At 39.0% G+C, this 12,816-nt stretch overlaps 4 protein-coding genes across 4 annotated transcripts in view; 2 read left to right on the plus strand and 2 right to left on the minus strand.

Annotated features, from left to right (window-relative positions):
- Nucleotides 1–593: 593 nt before the first annotated feature.
- Nucleotides 594–4,067, plus strand: LOC17900384 (conserved oligomeric Golgi complex subunit 6). The gene is made up of 9 exons (XM_006306867.2): nucleotides 594–1,114; nucleotides 1,205–1,312; nucleotides 1,419–1,486; nucleotides 2,001–2,124; nucleotides 2,214–2,360; nucleotides 2,525–2,779; nucleotides 2,881–3,165; nucleotides 3,259–3,393; nucleotides 3,489–4,067. The coding sequence occupies exons 1-9, from the start codon at nucleotides 692–694 to the stop codon at nucleotides 3,984–3,986; spliced, it is 2,043 nt and encodes a 680-aa protein (XP_006306929.1). The 5' UTR covers nucleotides 594–691; the 3' UTR covers nucleotides 3,987–4,067.
- An 11-nt stretch (nucleotides 4,068–4,078) lies between these two features.
- On the minus strand, nucleotides 4,079–5,482 carry LOC17900703 (pentatricopeptide repeat-containing protein At1g31790). The gene has a single exon (XM_006303595.2). It carries the CDS (start codon nucleotides 5,373–5,375, stop codon nucleotides 4,140–4,142), a length of 1,236 nt encoding a protein of 411 aa, XP_006303657.1. The 5' UTR covers nucleotides 5,376–5,482; the 3' UTR covers nucleotides 4,079–4,139.
- Nucleotides 5,483–5,755: 273 nt separating this feature from the next.
- On the plus strand, nucleotides 5,756–9,156 carry LOC17899169 (protein LUTEIN DEFICIENT 5, chloroplastic). The gene is made up of 15 exons (XM_006304749.2): nucleotides 5,756–6,073; nucleotides 6,262–6,478; nucleotides 6,573–6,644; nucleotides 6,733–6,843; nucleotides 6,924–7,115; nucleotides 7,212–7,373; nucleotides 7,443–7,538; nucleotides 7,623–7,724; nucleotides 7,816–7,848; nucleotides 7,925–8,005; nucleotides 8,080–8,162; nucleotides 8,279–8,410; nucleotides 8,479–8,539; nucleotides 8,619–8,684; nucleotides 8,828–9,156. Exons 1-15 carry the CDS (start codon nucleotides 5,844–5,846, stop codon nucleotides 8,972–8,974), a joined length of 1,785 nt encoding a protein of 594 aa, XP_006304811.1. The 5' UTR covers nucleotides 5,756–5,843; the 3' UTR covers nucleotides 8,975–9,156.
- Nucleotide 9,157: 1 nt separating this feature from the next.
- LOC17899376 (formin-like protein 14) overlaps nucleotides 9,158–12,816 on the minus strand; it is a 6,544-nt gene continuing 2,885 nt past the window's right edge. Inside the window, 14 exon segments of the mRNA XM_006304843.2 lie at nucleotides 9,158–9,602; nucleotides 9,718–9,784; nucleotides 9,884–9,952; nucleotides 10,089–10,205; nucleotides 10,306–10,377; nucleotides 10,519–10,613; nucleotides 10,695–10,776; nucleotides 10,852–10,902; nucleotides 10,986–11,066; nucleotides 11,146–11,187; nucleotides 11,403–11,501; nucleotides 11,709–11,780; nucleotides 12,083–12,203; nucleotides 12,382–12,816. The exon segment at nucleotides 12,382–12,816 is cut by the window's right edge and continues 99 nt beyond it. Of these exon segments, the coding sequence (XP_006304905.2) occupies nucleotides 9,418–9,602; nucleotides 9,718–9,784; nucleotides 9,884–9,952; nucleotides 10,089–10,205; nucleotides 10,306–10,377; nucleotides 10,519–10,613; nucleotides 10,695–10,776; nucleotides 10,852–10,902; nucleotides 10,986–11,066; nucleotides 11,146–11,187; nucleotides 11,403–11,501; nucleotides 11,709–11,780; nucleotides 12,083–12,203; nucleotides 12,382–12,816 (1,588 nt within the window). The 3' untranslated portion in view covers nucleotides 9,158–9,417.

Here is a 12,816-nt window from a genome sequence, read left to right on the forward strand (position 1 = left end):
TTATAATTTTTTTCTCAAATTGAAAAGTTTGAAACTTAGCGTTAGAAATCACTAATAGATGATTGAATGCAAATATCAAAATATTTGTAAGTTTTGCACTGAACTCATCATATATAGAATCAAGATTTGGAGCCAAAGTTACAATGTTTTACGTCGGATTTTTGTAGTGGAGTGATCAAGATTTGGCATCATTTCGGAATAATTATATGTGAAAGCAAAAATTGTAAAATCACATCATCGCCATACTTGCTTTGGAATCGCAATATCGACATTGGCATAAAGTTTTAGAATAAAGATTTGACACTAATAAAAGAAATTTTTTGTTTAAGTATATTGTAACATTTTATATAACCAATGAACAATTATATTGTACTTATTTTTTCTTACACCAAAAGAAGTTTGGTGCCACAAATGAAAAACCAAAAAAAATATGGTTTCCTTCAATGAGAAAAAATTGTTATAGACCATTTCTAATTAATTTGATATCTATAATGGGCCATTATAAAAGGCCCATATAGTAAAATATAATTTGGGCCTACACTAATAATTTTTTCGACCCATAGAAACATTTTAGATCCGACCGTTCTGCGAGAGGAGGAAGCTCATCAGAGATCGAAGAAGAAGAAGAAGAAGAAGAAGGCAAATGCTTGAAGATCGTTTGTAGAAGAAATCCAAACGAAGCAGAGTAACAATGGCTTCGACGGTGGGATTAGCACCGGGACTTTCTCGGAAATTGAAGAAGGTATTGGAATGTCGTACAGATAGTCCGGATCTGGTGGCGTCGCTCAACGCTTTATCATCTTTCTACGACGAGAACAGTGCTCACGCACGGCGGAATCTCAGATCGACGATCGAGAAACGAGCGCTTCAGATCAACAGCGAGTTCCTAAGCGCGGCTGATTCGACTCAGATCGCATTGGATCGCGTGGAGGAGGAAGTGAATGCTTTAGCTGATTGTTGCGATAAGATTGCGGCGGCGCTAAGCAGCTCAGCGGCCACCACTAGTGATATTATTAGTACTACTGAGAGGCTAAAGCAAGAGCTTGATGTTACTACTCAGAGGCAAGAGATCGTTAACTGTTTTCTTCGAGATTACCAGCTTTCGAATGAAGAGGTGAGTGAGCTCTTGCAATCATTAACTTAATGGTGATCTGATATCTGTAGTATGAGATGAATGTTGATAACGGTGATGCAATTTTGGCAGATTAAAGCGCTTAGAGAAGATGAATTGAATGAGAATTTCTTCCAAGCGTTGTCACACGTTCAGGAAATTCATTCCAATTGCAAATTACTTCTCAGGACGCATCATCAGGTGAGATTTGCCATATGAACACTGTGTTTCACAAACTGTATATAGTTTTAGTGCAAATTGGATCGTCGTGGTTAGTATTGAGTGTGTGGGACGTTTGTGTATGCAGCGTGCTGGCTTGGAACTGATGGATATGATGGCTGTGTATCAAGAAGGAGCATATGAGCGCCTTTGCAGGTACATATCTGTTTCGTTGTTAGTGTTTGGCTTTAGCATGAATTTGTATTCGCTAGTTTGGAACCTAGATTGTGGTGTATCCTGAACTTCTCCACAATGTCTCTTTACATATTCGTTTCTTTCCAAGAAGACTTGTAGGCAGAAACTTAGTGTTTAGTAGTAGCATGAATTCCTCATTGCGAATTTGGAACCTAGATAGTTTGCTGTTCCTAATTTCTCCATTATGGTTCTTTACACTTGTTGGTTTGCTTTTGGAGTTCTACATTACGTAGTAGCTTGAAAATAAATAATTTCAGTCTATCCATATAGAAAGATTTTTGTCAAAGTATAGAAATAGAGGATCATATTAATTTGGTTCATTTTAGATCCACAAAAAAAAATTGAAACTTGAATTGGGTGAATGGAAACTGTTTTTCAAGAAAATTGTTTTGGAAAAGGGTACATCTTTTCGAAATCCGCCTAGTACCAGAAATGTGAGGTATCAAATATAACTAAAGAAACCTTGATCTTTTAGGTGGGTCCAGGCTGAGTGTAGGAAACTGGGTGATACAGATAACCCAGAGGTGAGTGAGCTTCTGAGGACCGCTGTTCGCTGTCTGAAAGAAAGACCTGTGCTCTTCAAATATTGTGCAGAGGAGGTTAGTCTTTCGACTTTAGTCTCTGTTGAACTATTATGATATGGGGCATGTAAGCCTGAGCTCCTTATGAACTACGTCAAATGATACAGGTAGGAAATTTGAGGCACAATGCGTTATTTAGAAGGTTTATTAGCGCTCTTACACGTGGAGGACCTGGAGGAATGCCCAGACCCATTGAAGTTCATGCTCATGACCCCTTACGATACGTGGGAGACATGCTTGGGTGGCTACATCAGGTTTGTGACGACATTTTCTTCTTCTATGATCCCCTCATTTTGTCCTCTGGTGGTTTGATAACTGTCAGATCAAGTGTGTGAATTGAGTATTGGATAAACATAGATATAAAACTCAGTATCATGTCACCGTTTTTTCTTTCCTAATGTGATGTTGTTGGTTGCAGGCTTTGGCATCAGAAAGAGAATTGGTTCATGCTTTATTTGACATAGACGCAGCTGATTATAAATCAACTGCAAAGAATACATCTGAGAATAATGCACTAAAGGCAGCAGAATCTGATTTTACATTTGTCCTGGATAGAATTTTTGAAGGAGTTTGCCGCCCATTTAAAGTGAGAGTCGAACAAGTTCTGCAGTCACAACCAAGTCTTATTATTTCTTATAAACTGACCAATACATTGGAGTTCTACAGCTACACTGTGAGTTTTTGTTTAACCTCTTTTCGTACTCGTTTCTCAACATGTGATATGTCATTTATCGCCCTACTGGTTTCATCATCGGTTTCTTTTTCGCCTTGCAGATCTCAGATTTACTTGGGCGAGACACTGCTTTATGTAATACAATTGGGATGGTGAAGGATGCTGCACAGAAAACCTTCTTTGACATTCTTAAAACCCGAGGGGAGAAACTTCTACGATACCCTCCACCTGTAGCCGTTGATCTCTCTCCTCCTCCTGCTGTCCGAGAAGGAATTTCTCTAACGCTTGAGATAATCGAGAATTACAACAGCATGATGGTTTCCGCTTCAGGAGAAAAACCGGCTTTTGATCCTGTCCTTTCTGCACTGCTTGACCCAATCATCAAGGTAAATGAAAGTAGAAGCAAACTTATAGAATATCTTTTCCACTGTAATGATATTTTCATTGAAGCAAAAATTTGAACTTTCTCAAATTCGCAGATGTGTGAGCAAGCTGCAGAGGCGCACAAATCAAAGAAGAGCGGGCAGTTACCAAGAAGAAGCAGAACAAGTACCGACTCAAGCCAGTTAACGTCAGTTGATGCTCTACTCTCTAGCAGCCCAGCCCATCCCCAGGTATCATTTGCATATACAAAACCGTTAGAACGGTTTATGCGTCAATGTTTTAAACCCGAAGCGATGTTCATAAGTTTCATTTCTTCTTTTTGCAGAACAACGAAACACCCTCTAAAATATTCCTCATTAACTGTCTATGCGCGATCCAACAACCGTTGCTAAGACACGATGTTGCATCCCAATACGTAACCAACATTGGATCAATGATCGAAAACCATATAAACCTCCTTGTCCAGAATGAAGTTGACACACTACTCCAAAAGTGCGGTCTTCTAGACAAAATGCACATCTTCCGCTCTTCCACATCCGAACTTCCCTTGTCTGAACGACAAGACACGTCACCAGCAACACTCTCCGAATGCCTCAAGGCATTCTTCGGCCTCGTTTTGGGAAGTGAAGGCTCTCTTCCTGAGTTTGAGCAGATACAAGTCCCTAAGCTCAGATCTGAAGCTTGTGTCAGGGTTGCTAAAACTTTAGCTGAAGCTTACGAAGTTATATACCAAGCTGTAACAGATCAACAAAATGGCTATCCAGATCCAAAATCTCTCGCCCGACATCCACCAGATCAAATCCGAACCATTCTTGGTATATGAATGTACGCTTCTTATTTTTTTCCAATTATCTTACGAATCAACACTTGTAAAACCAAACCAAACAATCAATTCATCTTTTCATCTAAATTCTCTTTTCTTATATATATATAATATTTACATATCAGGTTCATCAATTTCTTTATCTATAGTTTGTTATATCTGAAAGTGGGCTTCGTTCAAAAGCATGTCGTCTGCTTTGATGCCAGTGGCTTTCATCTGATAGAGAAGCTTAATGGCTTCAATGTAAAACCCATTCTGCATATAACCTGCGACCATAGCGTTCCAGCAACTAACACTTGTCTCATCTTTCCTACTCTTGAACACCTTTTCCGCGTCTTTCACCTTCTCATACTTCCCATACATCTCAATTAACTGACATCGGATCAAACAGTCAGATTCAAACCCGAGCTTTATAGCATTCGCATGCACTTGTTGCCCGCTTCTCCCACCATCACTCACCCATGTGCATGCTTTTAGAACATTAGAGACCACTGAGACGTTCTTCTTGACCCCGAGCTTACCCATTTCAATGAAGTCGCGGATTACCTCTTGAAACTCCCCTTCCCTATAATCGTTAGTAACCTTCGCCGCCCAAACAACAGTGTTAGCATTGGAGAGCTGGTGTAGCACAAGATTAGCGTCTTCCAAACACCTGAATTCACCGTAGAAACGTATCAAAGAACCCAAGAGATATGAATCTTCTTCTCCAATAAACCCTAGCTTCTGACACAAACCATGAACCTGTTTCCCCAACGCCAAGTCTCTAATCATAGCACACGCTTTCAACACACACCCCATAATCCAAGACGGAATCTTGAAAGCACCACCGTTCTTAGAATGTTTCAACATCGCCACAAAGAGCAAAGCAGCGTCTTCGTAATCACCCATTTCAATACAACCGAGGAAAACAATAGCCCAGGAATGAAAATCTCTGTGAGGCATTTTATCGAACATGTTGCGTGTAATATCCAAACGCCCACAAGACACGTGCATCAGAAGAAGACGATTGACAAAAGTGGTACTGGGTCTTATACTAGACTTCATGATATGCACTTGTAGCTCATAAGCTCCACGTCGATCGTTTTCTCTGGCTGATTCTTTAGCAAGACAAGAGTAAAGGTCTTCGTTTCCAGGTAGAGAAAGAGTATCCATTAATCTGAGAATGTCAGAAATCGAACAACGAGGACTTGATTTTTGCGTCGTCTGAATCTGTGGTTGTTGAATCACGACGACTGGTTCTGATTTTTGGTGTTTGGGTTTCCTTAGCAAAAGCTGAACATCGAAGCTTGTTCTGACTTCGTTTCCGACGCTTCGTGCGACAGAGTTGTAGTTGAAAGAAGGAACTAGAGATGGTGGAGATGGAGTTAACGCTATTTCCAGATTTCTCATTTTTGCAACCGGAGGAAGAAGAGCTTTAAAGCTTCAGAGCTTTCACAGAACTATTCAAAGTTTGGAGATTTATATATACAATCGAGAAAAAATGTTTATTTTTTATTATTTTTCTCTTATCTCACAGAGAAATTAGAGTGAAATTAGAGTGACCAGAAAAATTACATTTTGTAGAAGAAGAAGAAGAAGATGAAGCAAAACCGGTTCGGTTCAATCTCTAATCAGGTCCGGTTTATTTTATTGGTGGCGAATCACGTAACCGGCTCGATTTAAAATTAGTTTGGCAAGCGCGTTTAAGGAAACTAATCCAAAAAAAATCTTTCACCTCTTAAATAAGAGATAATGCGTATACGTTAGTAAAAAGTACACGTGTCACTTCTTCTTCGTCTTCTCCACTTAACACACTGCAATTTTCGAAATTTCTCATGGTTTTAAGATTAGTGTGAGTTCTGTGATTCTTTGAGGTTTATGGCTATGGCGTTTCCTCTTTCGTATAATCCAATCTCTGTTAAACCGGTAACGTACTCACGGAGATCGAACTTTGTAGTTTTCTCTTCGGGTTCTAATGGAAGAGATCCTTCTGAGGAGAACTCAGTTCCTAACGGAGGTAAAAGCATCGAGAAGCTTCAAGAGGAGAAGCGTCGTGCTGAGTTATCTGCTCGGATTGCTTCTGGTGCCTTCACTGTTCAAAAATCTAGGTGAGTTTCCAAGGACGACCAATCATATATCTTTGTCTGAGTAAAGACAAGAGATTTGTCATTTTAGTTCAGTTTCGAGTTTCTGGACATAGGAAGATGTTGATGATGTTGCATTGACTCTGTAATTGTTTGGTCTTGATTCTCTGATTGTGGTTTTGATTCTTGTTTTATTTTTGTCTATGTACAAGTTTTCCATCTACAGTGAAGAATGGTTTATCTAAGCTTGGAGTTCCCAACAATGTTCTTGATTTCATGTTTGATTGGACTGGTTCTGACAAAGACTACCCCAAGATTCCAGAGGCTAAAGGCTCGATTCAGGCGGTCCGTAACGAGGCTTTCTTCATCCCTTTGTATGAGCTTTTCCTTACTTATGGTGGAATTTTCAGGTTGACCTTTGGGCCAAAGGTTTGTTTTTTCTTGTTCATCTTTGAGTATGGTCTGTTAACTAAGGATACAAAGTATTGGTTGATGATAAGTGTGAATTTTGTGTTGGTGGTAGTCGTTCTTGATCGTCTCGGATCCTGCTATTGCTAAGCATATATTGAAGGACAATGCTAAAGCTTACTCTAAGGTATAAACCAGTAGCAGTACTAACGATTTTACCGATGAATATGGTCTAGTTTCGTGCTTTTCCTTATATTTCTACTTGTAAATCTTAGGGGATTTTAGCTGAAATTCTAGATTTTGTGATGGGAAAAGGACTCATACCAGCTGATGGGGAGATATGGCGTAGAAGAAGGCGAGCGATTGTTCCTGCATTGCATCTAAAGGTAACAAATTTGTCACAAAGTATGATTCTTTAAGTTGAAAGATATAATCAATTTGTTTGCATTTTCTCTCTTTTTTATAGTATGTAGCAGCTATGATTAGCTTATTTGGACAAGCTTCGGATAGGCTTTGTCAGAAGCTTGATGCTGCTGCATCAAAAGGGGAAGAAGTAGAGATGGAATCACTCTTCTCTCGTTTGACACTTGATATTATCGGCAAGGCGGTTTTCAATTACGACTTTGACTCCCTAACAAATGATACTGGTGTGATCGAGGTTCTCTCATGATTACTCCATTTGCTTTCAGTTTGTTTTTACCATTATGTGTGTTGGATCTGCTAGGATGAAAGCTTTTTGTGTTCTCTCTGTTAGGCAGTTTACACTGTTCTTAGAGAAGCTGAGGACAGAAGTGTTTCACCTATTCCTGTTTGGGACTTACCGATTTGGAAAGATATTTCCCCGCGTCAGAGGAAAGTTGCTACTTCCCTGAAACTGATCAATGACACACTTGATGAACTAATAGCAACATGCAAGGTTTAACTCGGAATTAAGTCCAAGAATTGTTCATACTCTTTGGATCCTCCTTACATTTTCTTGTTACAGAGAATGGTTGAAGAGGAGGAGTTGCAGTTTCACGAGGAATATATGAACGAAAGAGATCCTAGCATCCTTCACTTTCTTTTGGCTTCAGGAGATGATGTAATAGTCCATATTTTGTTCGAGTCCAATTGTCTGATAGTTATGGATCTTAATTAATCTGTCTTTATTTCCAATTTGTTTTAGGTCTCTAGCAAGCAGCTTCGTGATGACTTAATGACAATGCTTATAGCCGGACATGAAACATCAGCTGCAGTATTAACATGGACCTTTTACCTTCTAACAACGGTAGAGAGCGAACACTGAACATTATCAACCTTAACAAAGCAGTTAATTTGCTCCCAAAGAAAATTGTATAACTTTTGTTGGTATTTTGCAGGAACCCAGTGTAGTTGCCAAGCTCCAAGAAGAGGTAGGGATACATCATTCTTGCAAATGATCTTACAAGAACATTCACATGTTAAAATGAACTGTTTGATTTTATGTAGGTTGATTCTGTTATTGGGGATAGATTCCCAACCATAGAAGATATGAAGAAGCTGAAATACACTACCCGAGTCATGAATGAGGTAAAATGCAATAGACTTTGCTGGTTGAGGAAAAAAGCTCATTGGATTTACCTTTTTACTTTAATGTTATGCAGTCATTGAGACTATATCCACAACCACCAGTACTGATACGTCGTTCTCTAGAGAACGATATGCTTGGACAGTATCCCATAAAAAGGTTAGGAAATTCCAACGCTGTGGTTTTTGTTTGTCTGCGTTTTGGCAACTAGTATGCGTTCAAGAATGCAATTTTTTATAAGTTCTTATAAAATATTGTGTTTGGATAACTAACAGGGGAGAGGATTTCTTTATCTCGGTTTGGAATCTACATCGAAGTCCTCTACATTGGGATGACGCGGAAAAGTTCAATCCCGAGAGATGGCCTCTAGATGGACCAAACCCAAATGAGACTAACCAAAACTTCAGGTAAAAATCATTTTGCTTGTCACTTCTCATTTTATAATCTGATTATACGAGGAACTTTTCTTCTCCAGTTACTTACCTTTTGGTGGAGGACCGCGGAAATGCATAGGCGATATGTTTGCTTCGTATGAGGTAAAGAGTTAACTGACATCAATACTTGTTGAGTACCTGCTTCAGATGTTCTTGTAGTGACAGAAATCTCTGTTTGTAGAATGTGGTAGCAATCGCAATGCTTATTCGAAGATTTAACTTTCAGACTGCACCAGGGGCTCCTCCGGTATAGTCATCAGCAAAATCCTCATGTTCAATCTCAAAACAACACAAATATTATAAAACTGCGCTAAGATAACGCTTGAAACGCAAAACTGAAATATCACTGATGATTAGTTTGTTTCTCGAAATTGTTTTGTGGATGGACAGGTGAAAATGACGACGGGGGCTACAATACACACAACAGAAGGGTTGAGATTGACAGTGACAAAGAGGACAAAACCTCTCGACATACCATCCGTACCAATACTTCCAATGGATGCTACCCGAGATGAAGTTCCCACTGCTCTGTCTTAAGTCTTCATCTTTGCAAATCTGAAAACAAACAAGCTCAATTGAAGAAGCAAATGCTAGAACAACAAATGTACAATTTATTAAAATTGATCAGTGCTTCTGATTATTTCTCAGTACTATGTTATGTAGACAAGTAAAATGTAGACATTTATTATTCTTTGGAAATAAATGTTTTTGTCTGCACAGTGAAGATAATATAACTTTTGGATTCTACAATTTAAATATTTTTTAGGACATAAACACAAACCTCTGATTTTTACATCAATGAAGTGATCAGAGATAAAAAAAACACTTCCATCTAACATCATAGAAGTTGACTACTTCGTCTAGGATCTAGGACAGATCTCTGCTCTTGTTCCGTATGTGCAACATTGACTCCTATAAACAAAAAAAAAGCTTTTCTCGATCGGACATCTTCAGGTCATCAGTTAAAGACTGAGGTTTGTTCAAGTTCTATGTCTATGGATCTGCTGGATAAGATCGTTATCGTTATCAGCGCCATCTTTCTTTGTCGCTGACTTCTCCTTTATTGCTTCTTTCTCCAGTTTTTTCTTCTCAGCCTCGGCTTGCTTTTCATTCTCCTCTCGAGATTTGATGAACGTCTTCATGAAAAGGGTCAGAATCTTGGTCACTGTAGATGGAAACAATGGTCAGATTAAAAATGATTAGATGCACTGGGATGATTAGATGCACTCGTCCCAGAATGGCTTTCGAATATCTAGAAGGAAGATATGTGTGCCATGTACCTTGCTCGAAAGGACATCGAGCTGGATCCTCACCGAAGTAGTGAGACAAAGAATCTGCATTTCTTCCCTGTGAATTTACATATATAGTTAATATTAGGATTGGAACATGAGTTCGAATTGCTTGTCCCAGAAGGTTGTAAGTAACTGATGAGTTGTTATAACTCACCACTTCTGAATATAATGAAGCAAGTGTCTTCACTTCCTCATCAGCGGTATCAAGAAATTCCTTCAAGACCTGAAATCATAAAGTAATCTCATTTGAAACAACTGCGAAGATTTTGTGGTCCGTATCATTTGCCAATGAATTAACCACAATGCATTCCTGATATACGTATGAGCAAACTAAGAACACATGTTCACGTGTAGCTTACCTTCCGGAAGCCCAAAGAAATTGCACCATCATTTTCTGAAGCCATGAGTTCTTGCTCAACCTTTTCGAGGCCTTTAGTTGCTGCTTGCATTTCTTCAGCCAACGTTTTCAATTCAATCTGCAATATTCAAAAACAATCGAGGCAAGTGAAAAAATAAGAAGGCGGAAGCTCTAACATCTAGCACAAGAAAAGAAATGAGCATGAATAACAAGCATACCTTTGATGCAGCCTCTAAGTGAACAAGGTCATTGGCAAAATCCAGCAATTCTGGCATTTTCTCACCAACAAGCTAAACGGTAAAAAGGAAATAAGGTATTAAGTTCATCTTCAAACAGCACCTTAGCAACTAACTGCATAATAAATAATATGATGCACTTCTAGCACGCTCTGAAAATATTGTGATTAGAAAATCAAGTGAGGCTATTTCTACCTTGCATAAGTAATGCATCAAAGTCATTTTATTATTTTTAGCACGAGTATCAGATAATTTAAGAAGACTGTCCAGTTTGAACCCCACCGCAGACCCTGCAACGCAAAGGCACTACATCACCAACAAATACTTCCAGAAAAATCAGGAAAGTGGAAATCAATAGGATATTAAGATACCTCTAGCAGTTCCCTGATTTAGAGCATTTCCCAGTGTTAAAATTGTTTGCATAATCTGACGCAACTTGGCAGACTCCTTCACCTGGTGCATGATAATGAAACTTAATTACTAAGATGGAGATTGCCATGACTCAGAAGATCTCAACCTCCACTATACCTCTTTGGTAGCAGCGTTTATTGTATTCAGGCAGCTTTTCAACTCTTCCACCTGAAAAGAACCAAAAGACCAACATCGATTACAACATGTCTGTAGACATGAGCGACAAAATTCAGAGAGTTTGACTTTTCTACCTGAGAAGCAAAGGTAATCTTAAAGCCAAATACTCGTAACTTTGCTTCTATACGTGGAACCTTCATTAGTTCCATGAAAAACTAGTATATATGCAAGTTAAAAGTGTCAGAGCACAGATGGTATACAAGTATTATCCAACGCTTTTAGAACTGGACAAACCTGTTCACACTTTCCAAGCATTTCCTTGTCACCAGTATAATTCTGAAAACAAGAACAGCATGATTTAGCTTCAGGAAATAAGGAAGTGTTGAAAGGAAAAAAGTCAACATAATTTTCTTTGGTTTAGAACAAGCTTATGGTTATGAAAATATAGTTAAAGTAAACTTTCAAAAGGGAAAGAAAGTAGGCTTTCAAGCCAAACAGAACCTATGCACCTGGTGCTAGTGAAAAATATGAAAATAACAATATGAAATTACCCTCAACATTTCCATTTCTTCCTTGGTCGGACAAAATTTGATGAGATTTTCAACCTGGTCGATGTCCAGAGCTGTTGAATCTAAGGCTAGAACTGCACTCTAAGATAAGAAAAAGATTGAAATTCTCAAGAGTAGAATCTCGTAAATAGTCACTAAAAAGAGATAAAACTATACAAAATGTTAGATAAAGATACGTAAACACTAAAGAACAAAGCTTGTATGTTTTTCCTCTATAAACAACCACCTTTCACTATTGTTACAATGCAAAAATGATGAGCAGAAAAGATACTGAACGTAAGAACTTACAAGCATATCTGGAAGAGGAATCTTTATTTTCGTAAGCATTATTTCGCAGTTATTTGCTCTTCGCAGGTCAACCTATAGAAACACACAAAAAAGAAGATTAGACTGAAAGATAAGCAAACTAAGAGGCAAATATTGTAATCATGTATCACTTATACATTTGAGGACTAAATGTAATCTGCAATGTTTATCAATTGTCAACTTTTTCTAGCACCCAAAGCTAGTTATATATCATCATATCCTCTGGTTAATATATGCTATATAGTTGTAGGTGATGCCTGCGTAATTGATCCACACTTGGTAATTTTTGGTTTACAAACTGTCATTTCATATAATAAATTATACATGTATACAAACGTGAAATTGAGCTGCCTCACCAGTTGAACTTTCTCAGGTTTGCTGATACTAGAACCCCGGCGACCTGTGGATTTCTTAGCAGTGGTATCTGAAACTGCAGAAAAAAGACTCTCGAGCTCTGATATATCTATTTCAGGGGGCCTGTCATGAAGATTAGTAAAATTCATCTTATCAGTTCCAAAAAAGTAGCAGCTAACAGAGGACAAGCAAAAATTGCAAGACAGAACTAGAAAGACGGTTGACATTTGTTTTGTTTCGGAGACCATAAATGTCAAGTTAAAACATATAAATAAACAGAAAAACACAAAGGGGAACCCACCGTGGTTGATTTTCCTGTTTCTGAGTATCAGCCCACAAACTACCTTTTACTGGCCGAGTAACCTTAGACCAATGCAAAGGTTTTAGCACGGTTTTCTTAGGTGCAGCAGTAGGAACACTCACGCCTCGGCCTCTTCCAAGTCCCGAGGAAGCTCTGCCCCTTCCTGCAGGAGGAGGTGGTGGTGGTGCAGTTAAACCTTTTGCTCCCAGTTGTGGTGGGCCACTACCTGTACCATGACCCAGCCCTGGTGGAGGAGGAGGAGCAGGGGCCTTGGATAGAGGTGGTGGAGGCGGAGCAGGGGTCTTGGATAGTGGTGGTGGTGGAGGTGGAGGGGGAGCACCCAACTTTGTAGATGAAGTAGGAAGTGGCGGAGGAGGTGGTGGCTTAGGGGCATTTGAAATATTAGCCCTCGGGGGAGGAGGTGGTGGCTTAGGG

Source organism: Capsella rubella, unplaced genomic scaffold, assembly GCF_000375325.1.
Source record: "Capsella rubella cultivar Monte Gargano unplaced genomic scaffold, Caprub1_0 scaffold_1, whole genome shotgun sequence".
NCBI classification, from domain to species: Eukaryota; Viridiplantae; Streptophyta; class Magnoliopsida; order Brassicales; family Brassicaceae; genus Capsella; species Capsella rubella.

What these genes read in the sequence shown, in the direction of transcription:
- LOC17900384 (XM_006306867.2), top strand. Translation starts at nt 692, where the DNA reads ATGGCTTCGACGGTGGGATTAGCACCGGGACTTTCTCGGAAATTGAAG. An exon ending in ACCAGCTTTCGAATGAAGAG is followed by an intron (nt 1,115 to 1,204) that starts GTGAGTGAGCTC and finishes CAATTTTGGCAG; the next exon opens with ATTAAAGCGCTTAGAGAAGA. An exon ending in TGCTTGACCCAATCATCAAG is followed by an intron (nt 3,166 to 3,258) that starts GTAAATGAAAGT and finishes TCAAATTCGCAG; the next exon opens with ATGTGTGAGCAAGCTGCAGA.
- LOC17900703 (XM_006303595.2), bottom strand. Translation starts at nt 5,375, where the DNA reads ATGAGAAATCTGGAAATAGCGTTAACTCCATCTCCACCATCTCTAGTT.
- LOC17899169 (XM_006304749.2), top strand. Translation starts at nt 5,844, where the DNA reads ATGGCTATGGCGTTTCCTCTTTCGTATAATCCAATCTCTGTTAAACCG. An exon ending in TTTTGGCTTCAGGAGATGAT is followed by an intron (nt 7,539 to 7,622) that starts GTAATAGTCCAT and finishes AATTTGTTTTAG; the next exon opens with GTCTCTAGCAAGCAGCTTCG. An exon ending in CTGCACCAGGGGCTCCTCCG is followed by an intron (nt 8,685 to 8,827) that starts GTATAGTCATCA and finishes GTGGATGGACAG; the next exon opens with GTGAAAATGACGACGGGGGC.